General features: G+C 37.0%; 1 protein-coding gene across 1 annotated transcript; it reads right to left on the reverse strand.

Annotated features, from left to right (window-relative positions):
* Positions 1-3,312: 3,312 nt before the first annotated feature.
* Positions 3,313-7,474, reverse strand: LOC115956478 (G-type lectin S-receptor-like serine/threonine-protein kinase At4g27290). Its single transcript, XM_031074844.1, has 7 exons — positions 6,203-7,474; positions 5,872-6,043; positions 5,364-5,527; positions 4,586-4,805; positions 4,005-4,242; positions 3,781-3,931; positions 3,313-3,618 (listed from the first exon to the last, which is right to left on the reverse strand). The coding sequence occupies exons 1-7, from the start codon at positions 7,472-7,474 to the stop codon at positions 3,313-3,315; spliced, it is 2,523 nt and encodes an 840-aa protein (XP_030930704.1).
* Positions 7,475-10,759: the final 3,285 nt, after the last annotated feature.

Raw genomic sequence — 10,759 nt, forward strand, 5'->3', positions numbered from 1 at the left:
CTTTACTCCTACCTCTCCAATTACACATCCTTGAGAGGTTCTTAGCCCAAACACTTACCTCACCCAATCTAAACGTTGAGAGAAGTTTTGGTGTGTGTAGGAAGTATTGGAAGAAGCCATCGATTGGCGGATGCAATTTGGAGCTAATTGCAAGATCCGGATAACTAGTGAAGACATGGCTCGATGAAGCCCATTGGTAGCTAGAACTTGGAGAGTTCAAGTACATTACGTAGATTAGGCTTGGAGGGTCTTTTTGATATTCATGTACTCCAACTTTATTAGTGAATCGATTTCGGCTTGAAGGGCCGCGGAAAGGTTTTTCGCCGAGTACTTTGATTTCCTTTTCGATAACACGACTCAGTGTTATTTTGTGTTTGCATCTCTCTTCCCTTACTCTTTAAGTTTTATATTTGTTATTGCTTGCTTGTAGTTATGGCTTAGAGAGTAGTTCCGATTATTGTGTATCATTTACTCTTGTTACATACTTAGATAAGTTAGAGTAAAAGCAATTAAGTTGTGCTTTTAAAATTGGTGATCTAAACAGTTATAGTGTTTTACACTATTTGAGCTTTCAGTTTGTTTTTGTGGATGAGTTTTGAGAAGTGAATGTGATGGGTTGTTGGTTGTTTGTGGTGGTGGTTTTGTTGGATTGTTGCTGTGAGTTTTTCTTTTTTGTGTGTAGTTATAGGTTGATTTTGATTGGGGTGTGGTGGCTAATTTTGGTGATCTCTGTGATTCCAGTTTTGGCAATGAGTTTGGATTTGTGAGTTCCAATTTAGAGTTGGATTTGAATGTTATTGTAAGGGTTTTATGGGTTTTTGCATCTAAGTTTTTTTTTTTTTGGCAGAAATCACAATGGCCAGTGGTTATGGAAGGTTATGAGACAATGACCTACTACGTCTATTGCCTTGTTTTTAAAGAAACTATAGAATTTCAACTTATGTAATTCGTTAACTAGAATCCACACTTGTTTCCATCTAAACAACGGAAATACCGTCATAAATTCAACTTTTAGAGAAAAACTAGATAATTTCCCGCACAATGTGCGAATACTTTGCAAATTTATTTGAAATAATTTTTATGTTTTAGACCTATTATAATACACATTTTGTTGTATAATATTTATGTTTTATCGCAATATTGTTGAATGCTTTGAAACTAAATTTTCTTAATTCATATTTTATATAAAAAATTTGTCATAGAATTGGTTTCCGAATATTGAGTGAAATTGCTCTATTAATCTGAATTTATGAAGTTAGAACAATCAAGATTTTTGGACATTTTTAGGAGACTAAAATATTATATTATTGATTAAGAAAGACTATGTAGCATGTTAAGTAACATGTGGTAAACGTTGCAGCTGCTTTTCACTTAGAACCTGAATTGTATTGCCATTCTGAAGTAAAGACTAACGTAAGATGCTATTAATTGAAAAATTGGACTGCATTAGTAAATTTGACAACCTCTAACAAAGATAATTATACTGCCCCCTTATGCCATGATCTTTAGCTCTTTCAAAAATCTGACAAAATAGAGAGGACTCCTAACTATTCCAACTCTGCAACCAATACAATTTTTTTGTGTTTTAGGCGTGGGGACAATGGATTGAAGATAGACCTCTAGGAACTATTGGATGAAGTGCTAAATGACTCCTTCACTTTGTCGGAGGCATTACAATGCATTCACATGGGTCTATTATGTGTGTAACAACCTAGTGATAGGCCAGACATGTCATCCGTGGTCCTAATGCTGGGGAGTGAGAGTTTATTGCCTTTCACCAAAGCAGCCAGGTATTTTATACAGAAAGGAATCTGCCTGAAGCAGATTCTTGCTCTTCAAATTTAGTGAGCTTTTCTACGTTGGCGGCATGGTAGATTAGTCACTACAAACAAAGGAGAGCGTTTTCTTTTGAATAAAGTGACAAGATAAAGAATTATGCATGTAAGTTAATTGTTAAGTTGTCGCCTCTTTGCCCTGCCTACTAGTTTCCCACACTGTAAGTTTGATATGATATTTGCCAACATGTATTGCTTGAGCAACTAAATGCATGAATAATCGTCTATTGCTGTATTGCACCCTCCACATTATTTATATTAAAAGGCAGATCAATATTCTAGTAATAACGAATGGAGAAATGGATTGCAAAATGGAGGACTACTCTTTTGTTTCTATTTATGTCCGATTGTGGTTGGATTGGGATTGTTAGGGTGTTGAACAGGCGTATGCTGCTTGATAACTTGTTTGTGCTAAATCCAAAATGAATAGTTTAACAGGTCATGTCGTTAAATACCAACTAGTGTATTTGATTCACTCTTAAATGCATGCCATTTATGGGTATCTAATATCATTCACAATGTTAGAAATTGGGCTGGTTTTGATCCAACCCATAAACCATGACCCATGGATCATCCACATGGCTTATCTAATAAGTAAGTTTAAATTTAAACTAACTGATATTGGTATAAGTTATCAATATCAATAGTGGGGTAATTTAAACTTAATAGATATTGATATGGGTTATCAATATTAGTGGTGGAGCAATTTGAAACTTAAAAGATGAGATCTTTTAAGGATCACATATATCTGATAGTAAGTGAATCTCTACTAGTATTTAAATACTCCTACATCAGTCAGATAGAGGTTAGACACAGTAGTGAACATACGTATAGTTTTGAGTGCTCTCTCAAATAAGCCATCTCTCGGGGACACCATCTACTGTTCCCTAGAATTTGGAGCGTGGAAATTAGGAGAGACTCTAGTAGCCTCTCCTGCGACTCGGAGGTGTTCCACAAAGGAGATCGTGAGGAGTTCGTAAAGCAAGCGAAAAACAAGATCCGGCAATTTGGTGATCTATTCCACCAAAGGTATGTGTCTATATGACCTCTAGTAAAGTACATAATTTTACAACACACACCATCTGGCATGTTTTAGGCTCAAGGCTTTTCTTTAGCTTCAATGGGAATCAATGACATGATATTTTTCCATAAGATAATGCAAAGTTGTTTCTGAAGTACAGATTTTCATTTAGAAAAATAACATTTTCCCAACTAATCACAGTAAACAATGTTTTTTTTTTTATAATCTGAAATGTAAAATTTGATAATTAGGAATCAGGTAGAGAAGTTCCAATCATTGATTATACTTTCACCAGCTTAACGCATACATAAATTAGTATGAACAATATTGCATGAGTCACTAAAGCCATAATTTTGGTTTGATCCTCAAATTGTGAAAACTGGAATTATATACCATTGTATATAGTGCACTCCAGATCTCCATAAATACATTGAAACATCTTTATAGGCAAATACTTTATCGAGCCTCCAGCAATGTAATTGTTAGCCCATTTGTTGAAGATCCTTCTTGCTTGACTGGTGAAGTATCCATTTCTGATAGATACCTTCCAGTGTAAAAACCAGGCTCTTTAGGCTCAGGCAGTGCAGTCTCACTACTCAACATCAAAACCACTGTGGACATGGTCGGTCTATATTCTGGACATTGCTGCACACATAATAGACCAACATGAATTGATCGTAACACTTTATTTGGATTGCATGATTCCTTTTCTGATTTATCAATTAGTTCCAATTGTCTGTCCTCCTTATATAGTCTCCATGCCTGAGAATTTAGATCACTTGTAAATGTAAGTTTAGGGGGAAGAGAGATTATATTGAAACCCTGAAAGTTAGCAAAATATGGCAAAAATCACTCATCTGAAAATTTAAAACAGAAAATAACAAAACAAAACCAGAAGGGATTATACTGGTTGACATCACTTACATGTCCAAGAAGGTTAAGATTGTGGTCTGGATGACGGAATCCCCTGTTTCTCTTACCACTCACTATCTCTAGTACCAAAACACCAAAGCTATACACATCAGATTTTACCGAAAAAAGTCCATCAATTGCGTACTCCGGAGGCATGTAACCACTGCAGAAAATTATTCATTAAATGAACATGTTTATGGATAGCGGTTGCAACTACAATATATGGAGATTCTTACTATGTTCCAACCACTCTGCTTGTTTTTGCTTCAGTTTCATCTCCTCCAAAAATTCTAGCCATGCCAAAGTCAGCAATCTTTGGATTCATCTCATAGTCCAGTAAAATATTGCTAGCTTTTAGATCTCTATGAATAATCCTCAATCTGGAATCTTGATGAAGATAAAGTAGCCCCCGAGCAATCCCATTGATAATGTGGAAGAGCTTAGGCCAATCTATTAATATGCTTCGATTTGGATCTGCAAGTTCAACATCAAAGTTAATTCATGCTGGGGCTGTCAATTATTTAAATATTCATTGAACCTAATATCAAGTAACGTTGCTAACATGGACATTCTGTACAAGTAATTTCAAGTGGCTGCAAAGGTAACAATCATAGCAAAAACTAGGACCACAATCTGTATAGAAATATTGGTTCAAGTGAAACAGTAAGGAAAAACGCTATTTGGTGCAATTTCCATCCTGAAGATCTACAAAACTATGACTGGTCTAAACATTAATTCAACCAGAAGTTGAAGAACTTAAAAGCTAATCTAAATAAATTTACAGTCTAAATAAGCTAAGATATTGATGGACCCAAACCAAAAATGAAGGAGTCCAAGCTTTTGTTGGGCATGTATTCATATATCAGCATTCTTTCTTCTTCTTGAATGCAACATCCTAAAATCTTCACAAGGTTACGATGCTGAAGCTTGGAAATGCTCAAAATTTCATTTTTGAATTCGCGGAATCCTTGTCTTGAATATGCTGAGAGCCTCTTAACAGCTATTTCTTTATTTTCTTGTCCCTCTGTTAGTATGCCCTGTATATCATTATTAATTTGCATCAGTCACAAACGTTCAGCTATAATGGATATTATACTTTTATATATTGCTTGTATGTATGCATTCATATTTATAAATGTCTGAAAAAGTTCTATGCGCAGAAAAGACTATTTATAACCCCCACCTAGATGACTTTATAAACAATAGAATATAAAAAATAGTTTGTGTAAAGTCTGTAGACATTAATTTCATATTTCTGCAAAAGAAGTCATCTGTTTTAGTTAATTACCAATACTTGTTCATCAAAAAATTACCAATACTTGTATATGCACCAAATGCACAGAATTTCTTCTAAATTTCACATGAACAGACTCATAAGTTAATTATTTCATTCAGAAAGAAAACTACTATTGAAATATTAGGTAAGTTCAATAAGATAGTTTGCTTTACTAAGCTGAAGTTATCAACAAAACTACAGAATAGGAACTAAATTCATGGGCAGAAATACTATTTTGGTGCCTGAAATTGGTTCCATGTAGAGTGGATAGTCCCAACCATATTAATGGAACTGTATAGCAGTCTTTCTATTTAGATACCTTGTAAACCTGTCCAAAGCCACCTTTTCCAAGCACATTTTTAACTGAAAAGTTGTCTGTGGCATAAGCTATTGTAGCAAATCTGAATAATGGTAGCTCTAAATCGTCATTCTCATTTCCAGTGGTGAAGTCTTGTATTGGTCCTGGATTGTATAAAATAATTCCTGCAAAGAATGGAGCACATATGAACTAAGGAAGGAATACATATATTTTAGGAATGTTGAAATTTTAAAAACCCATGGAACACTTGAGGTAGATTATTCCAGTCAATGCATTCCAAAGTGGTACTCACTGACATACTGTGATCCTGATTGATTGATCCAAGACATGGTAAAGAAAACAAAAAACATCCTATAAATGATTGCCAAGATGAGGTTGGACAGGAAATTAGAAATCAAAATTTGAAATAGGATTGATTTGGGATTGTGGTTGTCAGATTAGTCATCCTTCCTTTTAATACAATTTTTCACTGATCAAACCTGATTTTGGTATTTTTTACATGTGTTACCTTCTCTTTTAGGCTTCTTCTTCAAGACATATAGCATCAAGCATAGGCCAAGGAGAGCCATTCCAAAAGATAATAAAGCAATAACTATGATCCTCGCTTGTTTCTTTCCTTTCGAGCTTCCATATGCCGCTGCAATCATCAATTCAATATAAGAAATTAGCATTACCATTAGCTTTATGGAAAATAATTTTCTCAAATCACTTTATCATTTTCTCACATATGGACTAATTTCTAATTGTTCCTTCTGTTTTCATATGCTTATATCTCAATTGGCCTCATTTAAAAATTTTGACTCAAAACAGAATTTATTTTAAGACTAAGAAAAATGAACCTTACGTAATTCAGAGGCAGCCATCCTAATGTAAATGTCTTGCCCATATTCAGTGTACACTCTTTTATCAATCAGTTCTCCAAACCAAAGTATGCAACCACTTCCTCCTCCAGTGATGTCCAAACTAGAATAAGCTGTACAGGTGCAGTTCTTCAAGCACACATCCCTGCATTCATCAAGGTCCATGGTCCTGTTATACCAGGACTGCCTTGTGTCTGGCAATTTAATTCCAGAGTATTTTAGAAAGCCCTCACCAGCCCCACAATATAAAGGTGTCTTCGGTACACATCCATGTGACCAATCCGCCCCATTCCAATCTTTTGGAAATTTTGGCACAAATCCTGTCAAACACTCACAAGCTGGGGAGTTGTTAATGTTGCAACTGCCATATGCACCACATAGTGCATACCTGTCACAGCCATCCACTTGTGCCGTTAAGAAGAGGTTCCAACTGTGTGTTCTATCAATCCATATAAGCCGCTGCAATTTGCCATCAGGAGTTAAAACCATCCTTGAAACAACTGAGTTGTTAATAAGCTGATAAGTATAGTAAGTCTCCTCCTGATTGGAAACAAATTCATATTTATAAATTGTGTTGGGTTGCAAATTAGGCATACCAGTGAAATGTAGACCATTCCATGGTCCTGTCCGGAATAACACTGTTGGTCCCTCCCTTAGAAAAAACTGTGGTAATCCATTTGGATCAAGCTGATTAGTATAATTACCTCTTGAAGGGTCGTCAGGGCTCTTCCATGATGTCAACACTAAACTCAATCCAGTTACCAAGTTAAATCCATACTTCATACCTGGCAGAAACGTATCAGCTGGATGATCAAAACTCTGCCAAGTGATATTTCCTGCATCACTATTTCCATCTCTCACTATAAAGTTTCCTGTATCCAGAAGCTGCGCAACTGGGTTGCTTGCTGCTCTTGATGAATTGGAAGACCAAATGGCATTGTTAGCTTCATCCGTAAGGACAAGAATTCCATGGTCCACAAGTTTGAAAGCTCCTGTTGTATTGTTAAGAGGGGTATCTCTGTTGGCAACCCATACCACTGTCATTGTAGATATCTTCTTGTACCATATTCCTATATACCAACTTTTGGAATTACCCGGGCTAAAGAATCCCAGCTCAAAATTCCCACCCGATGAAACTAAAGTCTGACCGTCTCTTATTGACTGAGTTACAACAATGGTGTCTACTGCTGATGTGATTACAAAGATGGAGAATACACAACACAAAATGTAGAGCACAAAATAGACTTGCATGGGTTGCCTCATGCTTCTCATGATCCAAGTGGACCTATACAAACTAATATACTGCAGGACTGATAGAAAAAATGAAATGCTAGAGCATTCCAGCTTCCAAAGTCCTTTGCTATTGGAACTTTGAAGGGAACATAAAGGGTCTCCTATGAATTGCAAGTTAAATTACATTGTTCAAACAAGTGTAAAATTAAAGCAACCCTTCATTTTTTTTTCTCTTTCTTTTTTTTTTATTCGGTTTTGGTTTTTAAGTTATATTATGCAGGCCTTATTGTAATTTGAATTGGTGAACACATAATTGAAAGGTTCTGTATTATGAAAGGGACTCAAGGAGTTGAGAATTATTAATAAACATCACCATTGACTTGACCATAGTGTTTTGAATGGTTGACCCAGAGCTCACAATTATTTTTGATAAAATAATCTCATTTTCTATTGATGTTGGTGGAGGAGGCCATCAAAGTGAGATAATAGTTTATCTACATAGGTAGATAGTCAATTGAGACAATAGTTGACTCACTGTCCATAGGCCTACACTGTTCACACATTTTTACTTAGTAATCCTAATACTTCCATTTGCCCCCTAAAATAGCCTATGATCCAATTTTTATTGATTACTTAAAGGAACATAGGCATTATTTCATAAACAATTTAACTGGCACTGCTGCAAATCCTCATGCTATGAATGGTACAGAGCATTAAAAAATATATATATATCAAAACTGAAGTCACCATTAACTTCTAATCAATCTAAAGAAGTGATGGGGTCTGGCATTGTCTCTCTCTCTTTTTCTTACGCCTCATCCTAAATGACAGCGTACTGACCCAAGACTCAGACTGGAATTTAACCGTCAGGACAAGGATAAAGAGACCAATTTTAAAGTTCTGCTAAGATGTAGGTGTGTCTTTTAATTCTTTATCGGTTTCTCTATTTGTGAATTGATTCTTGATAGAATCAAATTTTGGATGTTAGGATTCAATGTCGATTTTCAAGTACCTTAACTGATGATGCACAAAGATTGTCAATGAGCTGATCTTCCTCGAATGCTCCAATGGATACCTGAAGAACAAGAAACTAAGAACCAAACAGAGAGCACTGGTGGGGTGCCAGCCAAAGTCCCTCCGAAAATTAAGTCAGTGAATGAGAAATTTCCAAGAACTCTATAGTGAGAGAGCTAGGGATTTTTCTGTGTACTTTGGAAAAGAGAAAACCTGTTCAATAAATGCTTGGTGACACGTAGTGCTCATTGATTGGCCTCGTTTCCAATCAGAAGCATCGCTTCATATACTACCCTCATTGCTCTATAAATAGTTCTTTCCCTTCTATTAGTTTCTTTTGTTTTATTTTCTCTTAACGCTGATAGTGATTTCAAGCCCCCCCTGTCACTGCTCTCATACTTGTTTGCATCCATCATCCTAACAGCTGATCCATCGTCGACTTCTTTTTTAGGTAAGTTCCTTTACCTTGTTCCAATTATTATCTGTTGAACTTAGTTGGTTGTCGTTTCAAAGACCCGTCGCATGAGTAGGCTCTTAGTATACATTCATCACTTGTAGGTGAATAGATGTCAGGTAATAGAGAAGTGATGAGTGGATAATCGTCGTCAGTCCGTGAAAGTGCAGGCTACGATGAAGTATGCCATCAAGATGGTCCACTCGATCATTAAGGACACAAATATGGACGAGTGTGGCAAGCATGGCACTGGAGACTTGGAGGAATCTAGTCTTTTTGATCTGGTGAGGGTGAGTATGCATCGATTTTGCCTCTTTCTTTCTTTTTTGTGCATTACGTCTTTTATAATCGTCATCTTTTGCAGGCTATGGTGAGGATGAAGGCTCCCCAAGCTAGGTACGTTGCTAAAGAAGGGGTGGTCCGTCGCCAACGTATCCATTTGGAGCATGAGGCCAACTAGCTGATTCAATATAAGGAAGCTACTCGTATCCTCAACTTCGAGGTGAACGAGAAGAAGGTCGAGCTGAAGGCAACCACCCATCGGTGTGAAAAGCTAGTCAAATCAAACACTAACCTAATGACGGAGATGACCACTCTTCATGAGCAGATGGAGCAAGTTAAGGCCAACGCTATGGCGAAGTATCAGACCTCTCAACCTTTCTATGACGAGTTGGGTGGCTTGTATGGCGATGGCTTCGAGGATGGCCTTAAGTAGGTCACCGCTCTTTACCCTAACTTGGACTTGTCCTAAGTGATAATTGACGACACCATTCCGCTAACACCTAGCAGTGCCAATGCTGTCATGAACGAAGCCAACGGTGTTGTCCACTTGGTGGAGGGACAAATAAAGGAGCCCTTTCATGCTGAGACTGACAGCTAGAATGTCCCCAAGGATTAAATCATTCCCAAAGGTTTGTCTATTCTTGAAGGTTCGTCAACTCCTAAAGGCCAATTTGTCCTCGATGCTGCTCGAGCATAGCTTTCCTTTTTCCTTTTTGTCATTTATTTTTGTGTTTTGTACAAATAATTTCAAAACAATGGAGTGCCCTGTTTTGGGCTTTATTTATTTAACTTTTATCATCAGGTTTGTTAAGGCTTTCATTATATTTATCTTGTTTTTATCATTTGTCGCTTCTATACATTGCTTGTTCGTTGATTATCTTTCATTTGTGTGCTTCTTGTAACTGTGAGTACGCCCCTTATTCGTCATAAGGATTTGGATTATTCCTAAGTGATCGCATACCCGTGGGTATTTTTGGATGTTTGTCCACCCCTTAGATAAGATATATGAATGTCTGTGACTAGGCACCTGTTGGTGTCCTTGGTCATCCGTCCACCTATCGATACCTTTGACCGCCTGTCCTTCTCATAGGTAGGACTTAGAATAATTTGGGCCTATAGGTAGGACTTAATAATTTTTGGTTTGAGGCACCCGTCAATGTCCTTGGTGATCTATCCACCTCGTAGGTAGGAATTAATAAAATTTTTCAAACAGAGGCACCCGTTAGCATCCTTGATGGTCCGTCCACCCTAGAGGTAGGACTTAATAAATTTCATGATTAAGGCACCCGTTGGTGTCCTTGATGACCCGTCCACCCCATAGGTAGGACTTAATAAATTTTTTGGACGAAGGCACCCATTAGCATCCTTGGTGACTCGTCCATTCCGTAAACAGGATTTAGGATTGTTTAGGGCCAAGTACCCGTTAATATCCTTGGTCATCCATCCATCCTGTAGGTAGGACTAAGGATTTCTTGTAACCAGTTACCTGTTGGTATCCTTGATCATCCGTCCACCCCGTAGGTAGGACTAAGGATTTCTTGTAACCAGGTACC

This window comes from Quercus lobata, chromosome 8 (assembly GCF_001633185.2).
Source record: "Quercus lobata isolate SW786 chromosome 8, ValleyOak3.0 Primary Assembly, whole genome shotgun sequence".
NCBI lineage: Eukaryota > Viridiplantae > Streptophyta > Magnoliopsida > Fagales > Fagaceae > Quercus > Quercus lobata.